The 17,413-nt window shown below is 34.8% G+C and overlaps 1 protein-coding gene across 7 annotated transcripts in view; it reads left to right on the top strand.

Moving 5' to 3' along the window:
• chd6 (chromodomain helicase DNA binding protein 6) overlaps window positions 1–17,413 on the top strand; it is an 85,921-nt gene that overhangs the window by 46,755 nt on the left and 21,753 nt on the right. For all 7 annotated transcript variants that reach the window (XM_087258008.1, XM_087258007.1, XM_087258013.1 and 4 more), the window contains 15 exons: window positions 2,224–2,479; window positions 2,599–2,809; window positions 5,196–5,391; window positions 5,510–5,674; window positions 5,785–5,964; window positions 9,339–9,449; window positions 9,692–9,894; window positions 11,668–11,867; window positions 12,881–13,040; window positions 13,300–13,389; window positions 14,481–14,584; window positions 14,788–14,917; window positions 15,004–15,079; window positions 15,188–15,236; window positions 16,590–16,845. In XM_087258008.1, coding sequence (XP_087114134.1) covers window positions 2,224–2,479; window positions 2,599–2,809; window positions 5,196–5,391; window positions 5,510–5,674; window positions 5,785–5,964; window positions 9,339–9,449; window positions 9,692–9,894; window positions 11,668–11,867; window positions 12,881–13,040; window positions 13,300–13,389; window positions 14,481–14,584; window positions 14,788–14,917; window positions 15,004–15,079; window positions 15,188–15,236; window positions 16,590–16,845 — 2,387 coding nt within the window. The remainder of the gene's footprint in view (window positions 1–2,223; window positions 2,480–2,598; window positions 2,810–5,195; window positions 5,392–5,509; window positions 5,675–5,784; window positions 5,965–9,338; window positions 9,450–9,691; window positions 9,895–11,667; window positions 11,868–12,880; window positions 13,041–13,299; window positions 13,390–14,480; window positions 14,585–14,787; window positions 14,918–15,003; window positions 15,080–15,187; window positions 15,237–16,589; window positions 16,846–17,413) is intronic.

Here is a 17,413-nt window from a genome sequence, read left to right as displayed (position 1 = left end):
TACGCACAGGCCTTTATGTTCTCATTCATTATATTTGTTTACTCATTGACTGACTGTTGGCATCGTGCATCGTGTGGTCTCACCACAAACGGAGGGATGACGCAGCGCACCATCCTTATAATAAAACCACAGATATTTTCTGGTAATAACTCGGTATAAAACATATTTTATAACATCCTCGTTTTAATAGACGCTGTCACACATTCAGCCCAAATGCTCCGGAGAGACCTAAACATATTAATATTTCCCTAGGCTATATGACACTTAATAGGTGATTCCCCTTTATTTAAGAGAATAATTTAAGGATGCTGGGAAACCGAAGGAAAGGAAACAGTTAGGTGTTTCAGGACATGAGAGCAAGTAGAAAAATATAGACTTTAGCCTATTCACCTTATTCTCCGCAGACGAGTGGGCGCAGCCATTTGAATCTTTTTGGCACGAGACTTCCGGTCTCATTCACTTCCATTCATTTTTAGACATAAAAACTGCTTGTTTCGCTGTTTGATGTTGCAAACTGATATTACCTTGTTATATTATTCTACTTGGTCTGTATAGTCATGCAAACATTTGTTTGTAGAGCAAGTAGTTTGACCGTTTTTTGCCGTTTATTATTCCTAGTCATTTCTCCCATAGGCGACTGAAAAGGAAGTTCTAAGACAATCGCGAAAACAGGCGCACTTCCGCATTTTAGAATAAGGTCAATATTTTGTTGCACTCAGCAGCTATCCACTAATAAAGCTCTACATTTAAAATTTAATTTTTAAGTTTTATTACATCATGTTAAACATAAACATTAATTTGAGCACAGAGGACACATTTTTATGTGCAGTTTTTCCTAATCGTTTATTATAACGCTGCGCTGCGCAGGACTGGATGACAGAAAAAAAGGTAGTTTCTAAAGTTTTCTCTCACCCTAAAATGCTCTGTTTGCACAATTTGATTAATATCATCGTATATAACACTTAATAAGTAATATATCAAATCTCCTCCTGTGTTTATAGTTTTTAGAAAATATCTCAAATCTTTTTTTTCAGAGAGGCCTTTGTAAAATGAAAGTTTAAAATGGCTTGAAATGGTTTCATTTGTTTGTATCATATATACCTAAATTGTTATAGCTTTTGTTTGTTTTATATTGGTTTATTTATTTAATGTGACTTTATTATATCCGATATTTTTAATTCTTTAAATGATTTTAATAAAGCTTAGGCTATTTTATCTAGATAGACATTATTGTGTTGAGCCTATAAAAGTGGACATGTGATTTGTAAAGTTTTATGTCTTTCTGCTGTATTCAGACTTTGTATTATCCCCAAAATAAATACAGAAAGAAAGCAACCGCTCGCGGCATCAACAGAGCTGTGAGGCGAGCGCTCTTTCGACTGGTTTCTATCACATACACACACATGCATTTAAATGAGCACATTTCATGCACAAACACATCATTTAAACTTGACAAACTCTCGATAACTGACTGTTACTGGTTGTGTCTATAACATGGTGTGAAGATTATTATACGTTATTGAAACATCAAAGAGGATGCAGCAAAGAAATATCCCTTATTAAATTAAAACTACTTTATTATTTAATGCAACAACCTTACATTTAAAAGGGAAACATAAGAGCAGTCATAAGCAAAAACACCCTTAGCCTATAAGGTGTGTTATGGAATATCTTAAACTGACCAGCTATATTTTTGTCCTTTCCCTTATTTGTTTATTTTTTTTTGCGCATGTACTCCTGTGCGTTCGGAAAACTAGTATAATGGTGGCACACCATCTTTACCAGACTCGGGCAAACTCCGCCTTTTCTTTCACTCCGCCCCGAAGCCCCAGCTGGCCCACTTTGACCCAATGTTTTTGGCAGACCGAAAAATGCCCCGGAAGTCACAGTGGAAACGCAACTTGCCCTGGCTCGCCCGCTTGCACATTCGCTTAGGCGCGATAGTGGAAACATGGCTAATGGTGACAGGTTTGCAGCTTTCTTCAATATATTTAGCTTTGTGTTAGGCGACAGAAAAAAATGGATTTATAAAGGTTTTTAACCATTTGAGGGAGAGTAAATAGGTAGTATTGAGTTTTGTGTAAACTGTCCCTTATATAATATTACAATAATATTGTTTATGACAGTAACTTTTGGTGCAATATATTCTACAGCAAAGCTGCTTTATATCGTACAAAATAAATCTGCCCAGCTTTAAAGTGAGAAACATAAACTCATCCGCAGGTAAAGAAACTGCAAGCTATTCTGAAGCCCATGATGTTGCGGAGACTGAAGGATGACGTGGAGAAGAATCTGGCCCCTAAAGAGGAGACAATCATCGAGGTGGAGCTCACTAACATTCAAAAGAAATACTACCGTGCCATTCTGGAGAAAAACTTTGCCTTCCTTGCCAAGGGAGCAAACCAGCACAACATGCCCAACCTCATCAACACCATGATGGAGCTTCGCAAGTGCTGCAATCACCCGTACCTCATTACAGGTGACTTCTGGGCTTAGATGTGGCGCAAAAATGGCAATTTGTCAAATATCTTGTTCACATTTCAGCACTTACACCTCTAATTTATAGAGCTGACATAATGTCTATTATCTTCTCTTTAGGCGCTGAAGAAAAGATCCTTGAGAGCTTCAGGAAAACTTACAGTTCAGATGCTGCAGATTTTCAGCTGCAGGCAATGATTCAGGCCGCTGGTAAACTAGTGCTTATCGACAAGTTGCTGCCCAAACTGCTGGCCGGAGGACATAAAGTGCTGGTGTTTTCCCAGATGGTCCGATGCCTGGATATACTGGAGGACTACCTCATTCAGAGGAGGTGAGGCAGCATATCATGTTTAAAGACTGTTAGTAAATGAGAAAATGGACTCAGAATGTCAACATAAAATCAAAACACTGATTATTTAATGCTTTTCTTCAGGGATCCCATAGAAATGAATAATAAATAAAAAATAGTCATGAATAAAAATAATAATTACAAAGTTCTGTTTATAATTGGAATTTTTATAATTGTTTTAAAGTTGTGAGATTTATAAAATGTCTTGTAATGATACAAAAATTCAGTACATTTGTAGTTATTCTCACAGCCAGAGTATTCCATTAGATAATAGGGATCGTCTGTCTTATTACTACAATTATTTCAGCCCAAAAAAATAGTTTTTAAATATACATAGTTAAACATGAATTTTGAAAACAAAAGATGCATTAAATTAATAATAACTGACAGTAAAGACATTTATATTATCATTTTCTATTTTAAATAAATGCTGTTTCTATGATTTGTGTATATTTTAATTGTTTTTTTTTTACATCTGATCATCTTATTAGAATGATTTCTAATGATTTAGAATGACCGTTCACATGACGCTGAAAATTCAGCTTTAAATCACCTCTGTCATGTGAAAGTTTTTAGACACTTTAATGGATATTTTAAAAAATCTACACACAATTTTACTACAAAATGATCTGAACATTTTTATCTAATGTTTATGTAAAATTATATTTAATTATATTTAGTCATTTTTTTCTGTATCATTGAGGAATAAAGGTATTATTATTTAATATGTTTTTATTTAAATGGATCCTACTCCCAAAAAAAAACAATGTTGTACTAAAAAAGGTATAAACCCTTGTCACTGTGGCAGTACCTTTTCAGGGAAGAGAAATGTACCTTAAGACAAAGAAACACATTTGTACCATTGCAGTTTGTACCTTTAAGGACATGATTTGTACCATGGGAAACCAAAATGTACCTTTGGTTTTTAAAACCTGCAGATACAGTATTGACCTTCATCAAAGTTACAAATCAGATCCATAAAGGTACCACTACAGAGACACTTTGTACCTTAACGGTGTCGAATGTGTTCCTTTAAGAACTATTTAAAGCCAATTTACTATATCCAAAATGGGTCAGTTTATTTTCAGTAAATATAAAATATCAAGTACATTTATTAAACGTTTTAAAAATGTTTATGTTTGTGTAAATGCACCTTTTCTATTTACAATAAAGAATAAAAATACTTTAACATCTATTTTTTTCTATTTTTTTCTAAACATTTCACATTTTTCTCAAAAATGTTAAAGAAATACATTCTCCCATGTACAATATAAAACATTTATTTACTCCAATTTTCACACAATACATTTGTAATCACTTAAAAGTAAATCAAATCGACTTCATTTTAAAATAGAATAGAATCATGCAAAAGTGTTGTTTTGAGATGCAAAATGTTTGATTACTTTTACAATGCTAAAACATCTGCATGAACACTCTGCATATGCAGGACTTTTGCCAGCTCATGTGTTTAGTGGAAAGTAAACACCAAAAGGTGCAGATATCAATAATGAAAATGTATTTATCAGAAAATGCTTACCAAATGATTATTAAAAATGCCTTAAATGTTTAGTTTACAACACCTATAGTTTTGTATTATAAAACTTAATAATGAATGTTTTATGAGTTTCTTTAAACACATGCTTTTAAATGATGATTCATGTTTTATTATAGAAATTATTTAGAAAGTCACTTTGCCTTTCCAGTCATATTTATTTTCATAGATAATGTAATAAAGGAGTTGTCTAACACTGATGTACCTTTTTATGAGAACAATTGTGTACCTTCATTTCAATTGTACCATAAAAGATACAGAACTCGAGCTCGTTTTGTACAATATAAGGTACAACTGTTACAAAATTTCAAAAAATTATTTGTACCACCGTGTACCTTTTTTTTCTGAGAGTATACCATTAAATAACCACGAGTTTCTAATGTGGAAATAAATGAACAAACTCTCACTCAACTTTCAGTCACAGAAATAAATTAAATTTTAATGTGTGTGTGTATATATAGTCAAAGTCAGAATTTTTATTAGGTTTAGAAATGTGTTGAAAAATTCTTCGTTCTGTTAAACAGAAATTGGGGAAAAAATAAACAGAGGGGCTAATAATTCAGGGGGCTAATAATTCTGACCTCAACTGTAAATATATATATATATTTTTTTTTTGATAAAAGAAATGCACCCTCAGTCATAAACATTTTTCACAAACATTTCAAAATCTTGTATGCTCATAAAATTTCAAAATGCATAGCTAAAACTACTAACAAAACATGAGAGCTGTGATGATTAAGGAGTTATGTTGGCTGGTATGCATAGCTGAAATAAATCTGTGATTTTTCTCATCTGTAATTTGTTCCATTCATGCAGGTACACGTACGAACGCATCGATGGGAGAGTCCGAGGGAATTTACGGCAGGCTGCCATCGATCGCTTCAGTAAGGTGGACTCTGACCGCTTCGTGTTTCTCCTCTGCACACGAGCAGGAGGTCTGGGCATCAACCTGACCGCCGCCGACACCTGCATCATATTTGACTCAGACTGGAACCCGCAGAACGACTTGCAGGTGAAGCTATAGCGTGTTTGCGTAACTGTCTTCCTGTTGTAGTTTTTCTCTCGCCCTTTATCAGCAAAAGGCTTTCCTAAAACCACAAATATCAAGAACGTGCTTTGGTTTGCCACAGGCTCAAGCTCGCTGCCACCGGATTGGTCAAAGCAAAGCAGTGAAAGTGTATCGCCTTATAACTCGAAACTCATATGAGAGGGAGATGTTTGACAAGGCCAGTCTAAAACTGGGACTGGACAAAGCTGTTCTGCAGGACATCAACCGCAAGGGCAGTCTCAACGGGGTGAGACATACGGAAAAATCTGTTTCGTTTTCGTTTCGTTTTCATAGACCTCTGTAGTTTTTATATCAGAGTAATGATATTGACAAGTTGCCATGACTTACCCTTTTTAGGTTCAGCAGCTCTCCAAGATGGAGGTGGAAGATCTTCTCAGGAAGGGAGCGTACGGCGCGCTTATGGATGAGGAAGATGAGGGCTCGAAATTCTGCGAGGAGGATATTGATCAGATCCTGCAGCGGCGCACACAGACCATCACAATCCAGTCCGAGGGCAAAGGATCAACTTTTGCCAAGGTATACATCTGGAAATATCTATTCAGGCTATTCTGTAGTCACATCAGCACATTTTTCAGGGTGGACGAAATTCGATATTTTACAGAAATATCATTTATACATTAAATAGAAATGACTAGGAATAATAAACGGCAGGTAACAGCCAAACTACTTAGTCTACAAACAAGTGTGTTCATGACTATACATAAAAAAGTAGAATAATGTAATGAGAAAGCCTCAGTTTGTAACATCAAGCAGCACAACGAGCCATTTTTAATGTCTAAAAATCAGTGGAAGTGAATGAGACCGGAAGCATCAAGCCAAAAAGATTCCAATGGCTGCTCCCGCTCCTACATGAAGAATAGAGTCAATAACCCTACCCCTATGCCTACATTGTCAGGGCTAGGGATGAAAATAAGATGCCACTACAACACCTGAACGCATCATCATATGTCATCACTAGCTTACATGAGATGTCTGCTATGGTAGTCATTCTAGATGGCACAAGCACTGTTATGTTTAACTTTTACTCTCAAAGTTGTTTGTACTGTATTTGGGCTCTGAAAAACTAGAAAATGTATGAGCTCCTGTTTTCCTCAGGCGCCACTGTGTCATACAGGACATACAACTGGTGGATAATGTGTAAAATAAGCACAAAAGCTTAGAGTTTTTTCTTGTTCATAGTCCAAATGTCTAAACATTCTTCAATCAATAAGCATTTTCTAGACATCTAAAAAATATTGTCTTGTTTTCAAACATGATGAGTAAAAATGAAGTGAGATTTTCCTTAAAACAAGCAAAATAATCTGCCAATGGGGTAAGCAAAGTAAAGTTATTTCAAAGCAAAATTCTTATTTCAATTTGGCTCATAATCATGGATGTAACCACAAGAAAACAACAATAACATTATACCAGATGTGCTGCAAAAAGCAAATTCCCTTCTACTAGACTTTTCTGACAGCGTATTCTGTCAAGTCATCAGGTATCGGAATTTAATATATGTTGTAGGACTAATGACTGGTTATTACAGGGGACTATTTTCAGCGAAGTTTGGTGATTATTATTTGACTTTTTATATTTCTGAGAAGAGCATGAACATAATACAGGGTGATTCAAAAAGAATAGCACAACTTTCGGGTTGATGTCACTCGAGGGCCTGGAGGGGGTCATATTGAACATCTATGAACTTGTTTTCTACTGATAAAAAACTTTACGCACTCTTCACATTGATCAGTTATCTAAGGTTTCATCATGTTTCTTCGATTAAATACAGATTTTCAAAGTGGTGGTATTTTTTTTAAATCACCCTGTACATGAACACAGTTATGAATGTTACAAAACATGTTGTTTGTTTGCGGGAAAAAATCTTATTAATGGCAAAAAATACATTTGTCTCCTTACTCACCTGAGCAAGCAGCTGTGTTGCTTTTGTAAAAATGGTCAAACATTTATTTTTTTGTAGTGTGATCCCAAAAAAATCTTAATTTGAAGGATTAAATGGCACTTTCTTGACCAATTGACCTTATTCTAAAATGTGGAAGTGCGCCTGTTTTCGCGATTGTCTTAGAACTTCCGATTCAGTCGCCTATGGGAGAAATGACTAGGAATAATAAACGGCAGAAAATGGCCAAACTACTTGCTCAACAAACAAATGTTTGCATGACTATACAGACCAAGTAGAATAATATAATAAGAAAATATTAAATTGCAACATCAAGCAGCGTAACGAGCAGTTGTTAACGTCAAAAAATGAATGGAAGTGAATGTGACCGGAAGTCGCGAGACAAAAAGATTCAAATGGCAGCGCCCGCTCGACAGCTGAGAATAAGGTGAATACTCCTCCAACCAAAAGGCAATAGAGAAACCCCTACCTCTTCACATTCAGGGTGTCCGTGGGGTCTTAAAAAGTATTAAAAATTGATAAATCAGTTATGAGAAAATTAAGGCCCTTGAAAGGTATTAAAAATCTAGATCCCGTTTTTATGAGGTCTTAAATAAAAATATTTATTTTCCTCGATCCACACGATTGGTTTGGGCCGGGCGCATCCGGCCAAGCTCCTCCGTCCGTGCCTGTAACACTCTCCACATGTAGCGAAACCATAGAGCTAAACAGATAGCAAAATGGAGAATGATGAGTTTAAATTGTGGCTGAAGCCTGTTGCTGAAAACATGTTTCTTCGGAGCATATCTGAGTTCTGTTGCATGATTGTGCTCCATTAATTTATTTAACTACAACTGTTTATTAACCACTGTTTATTAAGTTAAATGTTTGATACTGATTAGAACTTGATGTGGCGATGAGGTCTTAAAATATTCTGAGAAGGGCTTTAAAAGTCTTAAAAAGTTATTAAAAAATATCTTTAGGATATTTCCTGCATATATCCTGACATTAATGCAGGGAATGAATTGGAAGGGCTTGAGGGCAGAATTGGGATTGGGCCCAAGCATTGCATGTGTCAGTGAAGCATTTGAAATATTTGTCTTTGACATACATCGGAGGAAATACACATTGAACATGTCACCGTTTTTCTCAGAAAGCAAATTTCTAAAGGTGCCGTTGACTTCAAATTCTCACCAGGTGTTAATAACAACCAACAAAATCCAGATATGCAAAGAAAACAAATCTAATTAGTTTACAGATTGAGTTATGTGAAATAAAATGGAATGACGCAGGAATAATTACTGAACACATGAAGAAAAGGTAGGAGTCGAAAGGCAGTGAAAGCCCAGACAGCAGCTGAAATCTGTAGTTCTTCAGCAACCCTCTGCCTTTCCTCAGTGTAAATTAATATTAGCTGCAGTCAACATCTACATTTGCAGGATGATGAAGAGGAAACCAGGGTGGACATTTCAGCAAGACAATGATCCAAAACACAGCCAAGGAAACTCTCAAATGCTTACAGAGAAAGAAAATCAAGCTGTAGAATGGCCCAGCCAATCACCTGACTTGAATCCAATAGACACTGCAAAATAAAGATCAGATTTGATAGACGAGACTCACAGAAATATTAAGTTTTTAAACTTTTGAAGTCTGTGAAAAAAAAAAACACCTGAGCAATGCTTGTGACTTCATTCTCCATATGAGAGCATTTGAAGCTGCCATTACCAAAAAAGCCTTTCATATAAAGCATTAAATACATTCCAGTAGTTGAGGACTTTCTCCTTGTGCCATTCCATTGTTATTACTCAGAACTCTTTATTTTTATTTTTTTTTATTTTTATGTTTTTATTTAATGGGGTTTTACCAAAATCTGGTTCAATTCCATGTCAACAGCTCCTTTAGAAATTTTATTTCCAGGAAAACACATGACACATTCAATAATTTTTCCTCCACTGTATGCATGGATTCAGTCTTGATAATGTGCTTATAACCCTTTATTATTTGCCAACTCCAGGCTAGCTTTGTGTCTTCAGGGAACCGCACCGACATCTCTCTGGATGATCCAAACTTCTGGCAAAAGTGGGCCAAAATTGCTGAACTGGAAATTGACTCCAAGGCAGAAAAGGTAAAACTGGTTTAAAAGTTTTTGCAGTTTAGCTAAACCAGTGTGATGCTAGAAAACCAGCTCATAGAGACTGGAGGAAGTGCGAGACGGCATTTGAATATCAGCAGTCAAAGCAGATGGGTTGCATTAACATGTGATTTCCAGTGCGCCTGCTTCAGTCTGTTTGCATATTGGTGACATTTAAGAAGAAAAATATTGAGTCAACAACACTTTTCTGACTCATGTCTGTGTGTCCCTGCCAGGAGAGTCTGGTGATCGACACTCCTCGCGTACGGAAACAGACGCGTCACTATAATTCATTCGAGGATGATGAACTGATGGAGTTCTCTGAGCTGGACAGTGACTCAGAGGAACGGCCCTGTCGCACAAGACGTCTCAGCGATCGCAACAGACGCTACCTCCGAGCAGAGTGTTTCAGAGTGGAGAAAAACCTGCTCATTTTTGGGTCAGTGCTTTTGCTTTTTGGCTGCCCGCTTATTTCTTCTGGGTCACCTTCTGCTGCCCTACAACAAAACTAGTAATGTTCTTAGATCAAGTCAAGATACAAAAACTAAAGCATTCAAGATCCTTCATTGTCAGAGTGAAATCAGAGCAATCCCTACAGTACAAAATAAAAAAATAAAAAAGACAAAAAGGATCAAATATTGCACAGTAATTGACCCGTAAGGTTGAGGAGCCCTAGGCGAGATAAAAAAAAAATTGGGCCAACTGGTGAAACTTCATTTTGTTCACGTCCTCAACAGAATAGACTGTGATTGGCCGTGAAGGTCATCAGTTTACCAAACTCACCGCTGTTTTCTGAGTGTTACCACAGATACAGGGAAACTGGAGCATTTGAAAATCATGTCGACCTTTGAGGTATCCGCTGATGAAGCGGATAGTTTTAAAATGCTCCAGTTTTCCTGTATCTGTGGTTACACTCAGTAAAAAGCGGTGAGTTCAGTGAACTGATGACTTTCACGGCCAATCACAGTCTATTTTGTTGAGGACGTGAACACAATGGCAAATCAGCACCGTTTAAGAACAACAAAGCTCAAATGTTAGCGGGAAATGGTCGTTTGTAAAATTTCAGTATCTGCTGGTACCAAATTGCAGTATTGTGACAACCCGATAATATAATATAATATAATATAATATAATATAATATAATATAATATAATATAATATAATATAATATAATATAATATAATATAATATAATATAATTAAATATAATATAATATAGTATAATATAATATAATGTAATATAAGATAATGTAATATAATATAGTAAAGTATAATAAAATATAAGATAATATAATATAATATAACATAACATAACATAATATAAAATAGTATAGTATAATATAATATAATATATAATATAAAATAGTATAATATAATATAATATAATATAGTATAATATAATATAGTATAATATAATATAATATAATATAAGATAGTGTAATATAATATAATAAAGTATAATATAATATAATATAATATAAGATAATGTAATATAATATAGTAAAGTATAATATAATATAATATAAGATAATATGGTATAATATAATAATATAATATAATATAATATAACATAACATAACATAATATAAAATAGTATAGTATAATATAATATAATATATAATATAAAATAGTATAATATAATATAAAATAGTATAATATAATATAGTATAATATAATATAATATAATATTGTATAATATAATATAGTATAATATAATATAATTAAATATAATATAATATAAGATACTATAATATAGTATAGTATAATATAATATAATATAATATAATGTAATATAATATAATAAAGTATAATATAATATAATATAATATAATATAAGATATTATGATAATATATAAAATAGTATAATATAATATATAATATAAAATAGTATAATATAATATAATATAAGATAATGTAATATAATATAATAAAGTATAAGATAATATAATATAGTATAATATATTATTAAATAAAATAAAATAATATAATATAATATAATATAATATAATATAATATAATATAATATAATATAATATAATATAATATAATATAATATAATATAATATAATATGAAGTGCGGGGAAATGTAAACATGAATTAACCACAAAAGAATGTAAACGTAAGTCAATACATCAATGTTCTAGAACTTCATTTACAGATCAAGCCGATACTATAAATATTGGACCCAATGTTAAATTAATGTCTGTGCACAGGTGGGGTCGCTGGAAGGATATCCTCAATCATGGGCGTTTTAAATGGCACTTGGCAGAGCGAGACATGGAGGTGCTGTGCAGGGCTCTGCTGGTCTACTGTGTGCGGCATTATAAAGGAGACGACAAAATTAAGAGCTTCATCTGGGACCTGATCACACCCACCGAAGACGGACACAATCAAGCACTTCAAAACCACTCAGGTTATTAATTTAATTGCAAAATCAGTTTATTCTCTTTGGGAAGAAAGTTGAAGAAAAATATAATCAGTTGGCATTAAAAAAGGTTATATAAAAAGTAATATGTTAATGCTAATATTGCACAATATTTGTCCATTTTTTATTTATTAAGATGGCAAAACATAATAATTGATTACAAAATGAATGAAAATTTAGCAAGGAATAATCAGCTTGTTTTAAATATGAAATTGACTTTTTATTTAGTTTGCTTTCTACCAAATCAGTTGATAATTATGTGTGTAATTTAGCTTATAAATCTTAGTGTCAGTAATATTTCATTTATTAATATTGATTTATTACAATTATTAAAACTCTTACTTTTTTGTATGTACAGTGCTCAACATATATGAGTACACCCATCACAAATCTCTCATTTAGATTTCGATTTTCTATAGGAAGCCTTACGATGTTATATTTATGCATATACATTAGATTAGTCAGTACTGAAGCCAAATCTGCCGCTAATCTAACCAAATAACTTATGATAACGGTTTAAAACTAGTAGCCCAAATTTATATGTTAGAGAAAAATATTAAATACATTTTTTTAAAGCAAACAAAAAAATATATGCAATTTTGTTGAACTTTAGTAACTTTTTTCCAGTATTTTGCATGAATTTAAATGTATTATCTTTATATTTCTAGAGATGTTTGGTGTCTAAAATATTATTTTATTAAATAATTCAGTTTTGTTTAAATGCACCAAAATATTCACTGAGAAATGGATAAAAATATTCATCTTTAAAATGGGGTGTCCTTACTTATTTTGAGCACTGTATATATTACAAATACATATACAGACACACTTTAATTTTAGCGTTTAAGTTATTCTGAAAAATGAATGATGGCAAATAAATGTTAAAGGACTTTATCATAAGCAACCCTAATTCTTGACTCTGTATCTGTTTAAACAGAATTTAGCGACTGCTCTTCATTCCAAGTGTTGCATAATGAGGGAGAATTTTTTCGCCTGTCTAGGTCTGTCAGCTCCAGTCCCGCGGGGTCGCAAAGGCAAGAAGTTGAAGAACCAGTTGAGTCCACCTGAGCTGAAGAATGCAGACTGGCTGGCCCACTGTAACCCGGAGGTTGTGCTTCAAGATGACAGCTACAAGAAACACCTCAAACAACACTGCAACAAGTGAGAATATAAGCCATTCATAAATTATGTTCTGTAAAATGCATGCATACAAACATCTATATTAAGTACTCATAGTATGCATTCAATGCTGATTATACCAACACAAATAGGAAGCACTGCAACATTTTCATGCATCATAAAAACATATTTGTCAGTATTTTATAACAGTAATGAGATAAGGCATAGTCATTTAGATACAGTATGTGCTCTGATAACATCGTGATTACATGGCTTTAAACATGCTCTGTATCATAAACAGGGTGCTACTGAGGGTGCGGATGCTGTACTATCTGAAGGTGGAAGTGCTGGGGGATGCTGCTACTCAGGCTCTGGAAGGGATCCCATCCAGGTTGTTACGCCCCATGTGGCTCGGAGGATGAAAAGGGGCTTAACATAATTATGACAACCCAATATTTTAAGAATTCCCCTGAGATGTTAACTGCTATGAATCAACACAGACAATGATGTGGCAAAAAAGTGGTTCGCTTTATTAAAATAAAGATAAAGAAATGAATATTTAAATCACCCAAAATATATTTACAAATATGTACAATAAATGCAAAAAGTAAACAAACATACCTGATGGAGGGAAGGAGAAAAAGCGGTGCCAAATCAAAGAAAATAACAAATTAAACACCCGCTAACTAATCCCTCCCCCACCTCTAAATAACTAAAGAGCTTCAGCGTCACACGCCCCTTACTCAACTGCACTGACTGGAACAAACATACACAGGGGCGGACTGGCCATCTGGCAATTCTGGCAAATGCCAGAAGGGCCGGACCAATTTTTAAATGTGGGCCGGTCAGTTTTTTTTTTTTTTTTATATGTATTGTTCTTACGTGCACGCAGCTTTTATGTCTTGGTAGATGTTATATTATGATGATGATAAAAAAATAAAATAAATAATAATAATAAATGTTAAGCATTTGGCCCAATTGGTGACGGCCGCCTGATTTCAAGATGGGCCGACCCAATTACCCGGACTATTTTTTCACCATCTGTTCACCAAAATAAATAGTAAATGTCCGTGTCCGTGGGTGGGTTGTGTCGGTGTGGTAATGTGGGCTGATGTTGCTACAGTGCCAGGGCTGAATTTTTGTCCCAGTCTTGCCCCTGAACATGCATATGGTAGCATCCGCTTCTAACCTAATGGAATAGCAAAAAAAAAATCTGCTACGTGTGTGTAAAATGTAAGTCACGTGACATACTTCCCTTTCACTTCCCTCTAGGTACTTTTAAATCACAAACTCTCTTTAAAGCGAACCAGAACACAAGATAGGCACCAAAAGTTACACAAACAAACACAGCAGCAACAAGCAACATGGATCCCAAAAAAGCCCAAAGTCCATCTCAGCCACATGCATGCTCACTCAGTTCTGCTTGAAATAGTTGTCACCATCGGGTGATTTAATGCAAAGTGATCTGTTTGTTTTCTGCAGTAAACTAGAGGTAACTCTGCCTGATATCGACTACATTGAGATCCCCACGATATGGTGGGATGCAGAAGCGGATAAATCGCTGCTTATTGGAGTGCACAAACATGGTGAGACATCATCAAAGCTGAATGGGTGTAACTGTTGCACCCAGTTTTCTAATGCAATTCTTGTGCATTTGTATTCAGCCATTGGAATTTTGTGCAGATACATATACATAGAGATGTGATGCATGTTTATGAGCTATTTTATTTTTTAAATGGTTTTAAACATGGCTAATTTTGACTTTCATTTATTACAATTTTTCATGTAGGGTATGAGCGGTATAACGCCATGCGTGCAGATCCAGCTCTGTGTTTCCTGGAGCGGGTCGGTATGCCTGATGTCACTGCACTGACAGTAGAACAAAGTGGAGCAGAAACTCCTTCAGATGCACCTGATGGGTAATTTCCTTTGAATTGAACAGCGTAGACATTAATAGTAGTCTATTTATGTCTATTACGAAATAAACACGCTGCTTCTTTTTTAGTATAAGCAAGAGTGATGAAATCAAAGAGGAGAATCATGTCAAGTCTGAAGAATTAGAAGAGAAAGTAGAGATCAAGGTAAAAAAGAAGGAAGTCAAATCAGTGTGATGACAGATAATTAGGCTTAGTGTGTTAATCAAATGCTTAGACTGTTTCTTTAAGTAAACTGTTGTTGTTTTTTCAAAGGAGGAGCCCATGTCAGATGAAACTGCGAAAAATGACAATATGGTGACAGGTATTGAAGAGTTCTTTACCCATTTAAATAGTGTTGCAGCTAAAACTTAAATGTTAATTGTTTCAGCATGTTAAGAGGTGCTCATGATTAGATTTCAGATACTTTGTGCCATTTATAGACCTTTTTCTTGGAACGCAAAATCACCCATTATGCTTTGCGTGTATGCGCAAGGAGAATGCTAAGAACATCCGGTCGGCAGCTGATGTGTGTAAACAGTCACATTTGGACAGCTTTGAAATGATAGTTTAATCTATTTTACCTGCTTTTATCCTCTTTGAACTAATACTGTTGTCCATCAGCAGCATCTCCTAGACCGATCATTTAAAGAAATGGCGTCTAATGTGATGGAAAACAGCTGCTGTGAGGCATTTGCCCCTCGTTGTCAGACGGCATCTTCTGCAATTTAAATGAAGCCTTGTCATCGCTAAAGTCAACATTTTCTCTATTTAAAATATATAACCAGCACAAACAAATATAATTCAACAAAATGTTTGACAAACACACGTAGCCTGTACTGTGCATCTGACACACTAATTTAATAACTGTGACAAAGTGAAAATATAGGCTAGTGTCGTTTCGAAATGACAGAAAAACACAAACTGTGGTAAAAACAACACACGAAATAAAACACAAACGACTCGCGATTAGAATGAACAGCAAATCAGCCAGCAGAGGATCAATAACAGACTTTTATTGGTCATTTTTGTAAATTGCACGACTTTCATACCTGTTAAGTTTCATGTCAGTACTCTGGTTTGCTCTCTCTCTCTCTCTCTCTCTCTCTCGCTGAGCTAACAGCTGACAGGCCGGGAACGCACACACACACTGTATTTCTGACGGCAGACACGTGAACTAGGAGAACGTTTTTCTCCTATTTCTGACGCGCTTGAACCACATGTGACATTATAACGGCTTTAACAGACACATTTCTAAGTTGTGTGTCACAAAAAAACTCTGTTATCCATTAAAAGCGTTATTGAAACCCATTTTCGGAGCGCAAATTACCAGTTGTACACGCTGTAAACTGAAGTTTTTTAGCATTCTACCGGAAGACGCTGGTCGCTATGGCGCCCTCCATGCAGCAGCCCTGAAAAAGGTCTATACATTGTCTTATATTCTGTCTTTAAATTTAGCATATGTGATGCCTGCCGATTATTCACCATCAATCTTTAAATGCTAGAAATATACAATTGTTTTGATAGATTTAAAGTTGTTCACCTATGTAGTGCAAGTGATAATATGGTATTGGCATCATATCTTATTGGCATCAATATGAAGTTGTCAAAAACTAATTTGACCATTTTATGAGGAGCTTACTTTAGGTTGAGTCTAAAGTAGCATTTTCTTTTAAAGGTTGCTTTGTAGCATCTCTCGCAGGCGACCTAACTGCAGAGTTGATGGAGCAGGGGCGGATACAGTGGCCGGCAGGCTCAGCTCTCACAGCACGTTTACGGCGTCTCATTACTGCATATCAGCGTTACACACGCCGTGAGCCGCTGCGCCATGATTTCCTCTTACATGAGGGAATTGCACCTGTGGCCTGGCAAATTGGAGAATTCAGGCATTGCACAACTGAACCGGACCCGCTCTTTTTAGAGTGGCAGAGAAGGTACGTGATTTAATGTTGGTTCAAGATAAAATCAAAGTCTGCTATGCTTTTTTCTGTGTGCAAATCTGTGCTAAATGCATCAGCTTTAATACAGAATTAGTACAGTATTTCATTCTGAGTATTCTGCCAAAGTTGTTTTAGGACCATGCCACATTTTAATTACTCTCCGTTTAGCTGTTTAAATGTCATTACATGTTTTTTGTAAACACCGCCTATATGTTTTTAATTGATGTCAGGTGAACATGAAACTAGACTAATTATACAGTGTTTTCATAATACTTATTAGTTGATTTCAAAACTGTGTAGTTTTGACATTACACATATTTAATAGCAGTAAATATTAAATCAACTTTATAATACAAATAAAAATAAATGGCTAAAAGTTAATGAGGGTCACAGGCTTGAATACAAAAGGTGAAAAACAATTTAAACATTGAAAAATGTTGCAAGGACATGATGAACAATGGAAGAATAGTATTTTGGTGTTATATCGGTAGCAGTGTTCGAACTATATCGTGGCCTTTGGGGGGGCCACGGTTTTTTTTCTAACGGGGGTGGGGGAGGGGGT

This window comes from Danio rerio, chromosome 6, assembly GCF_052040795.2.
Source record: "Danio rerio strain M-AB ecotype USA chromosome 6, GRCz13ab, whole genome shotgun sequence".
Lineage (NCBI taxonomy): Eukaryota > Metazoa > Chordata > Actinopteri > Cypriniformes > Danionidae > Danio > Danio rerio.
The sequence above is the reverse complement of the archived record's forward strand: the minus strand, read 5'-3'. Positions and strand labels throughout refer to the sequence as shown.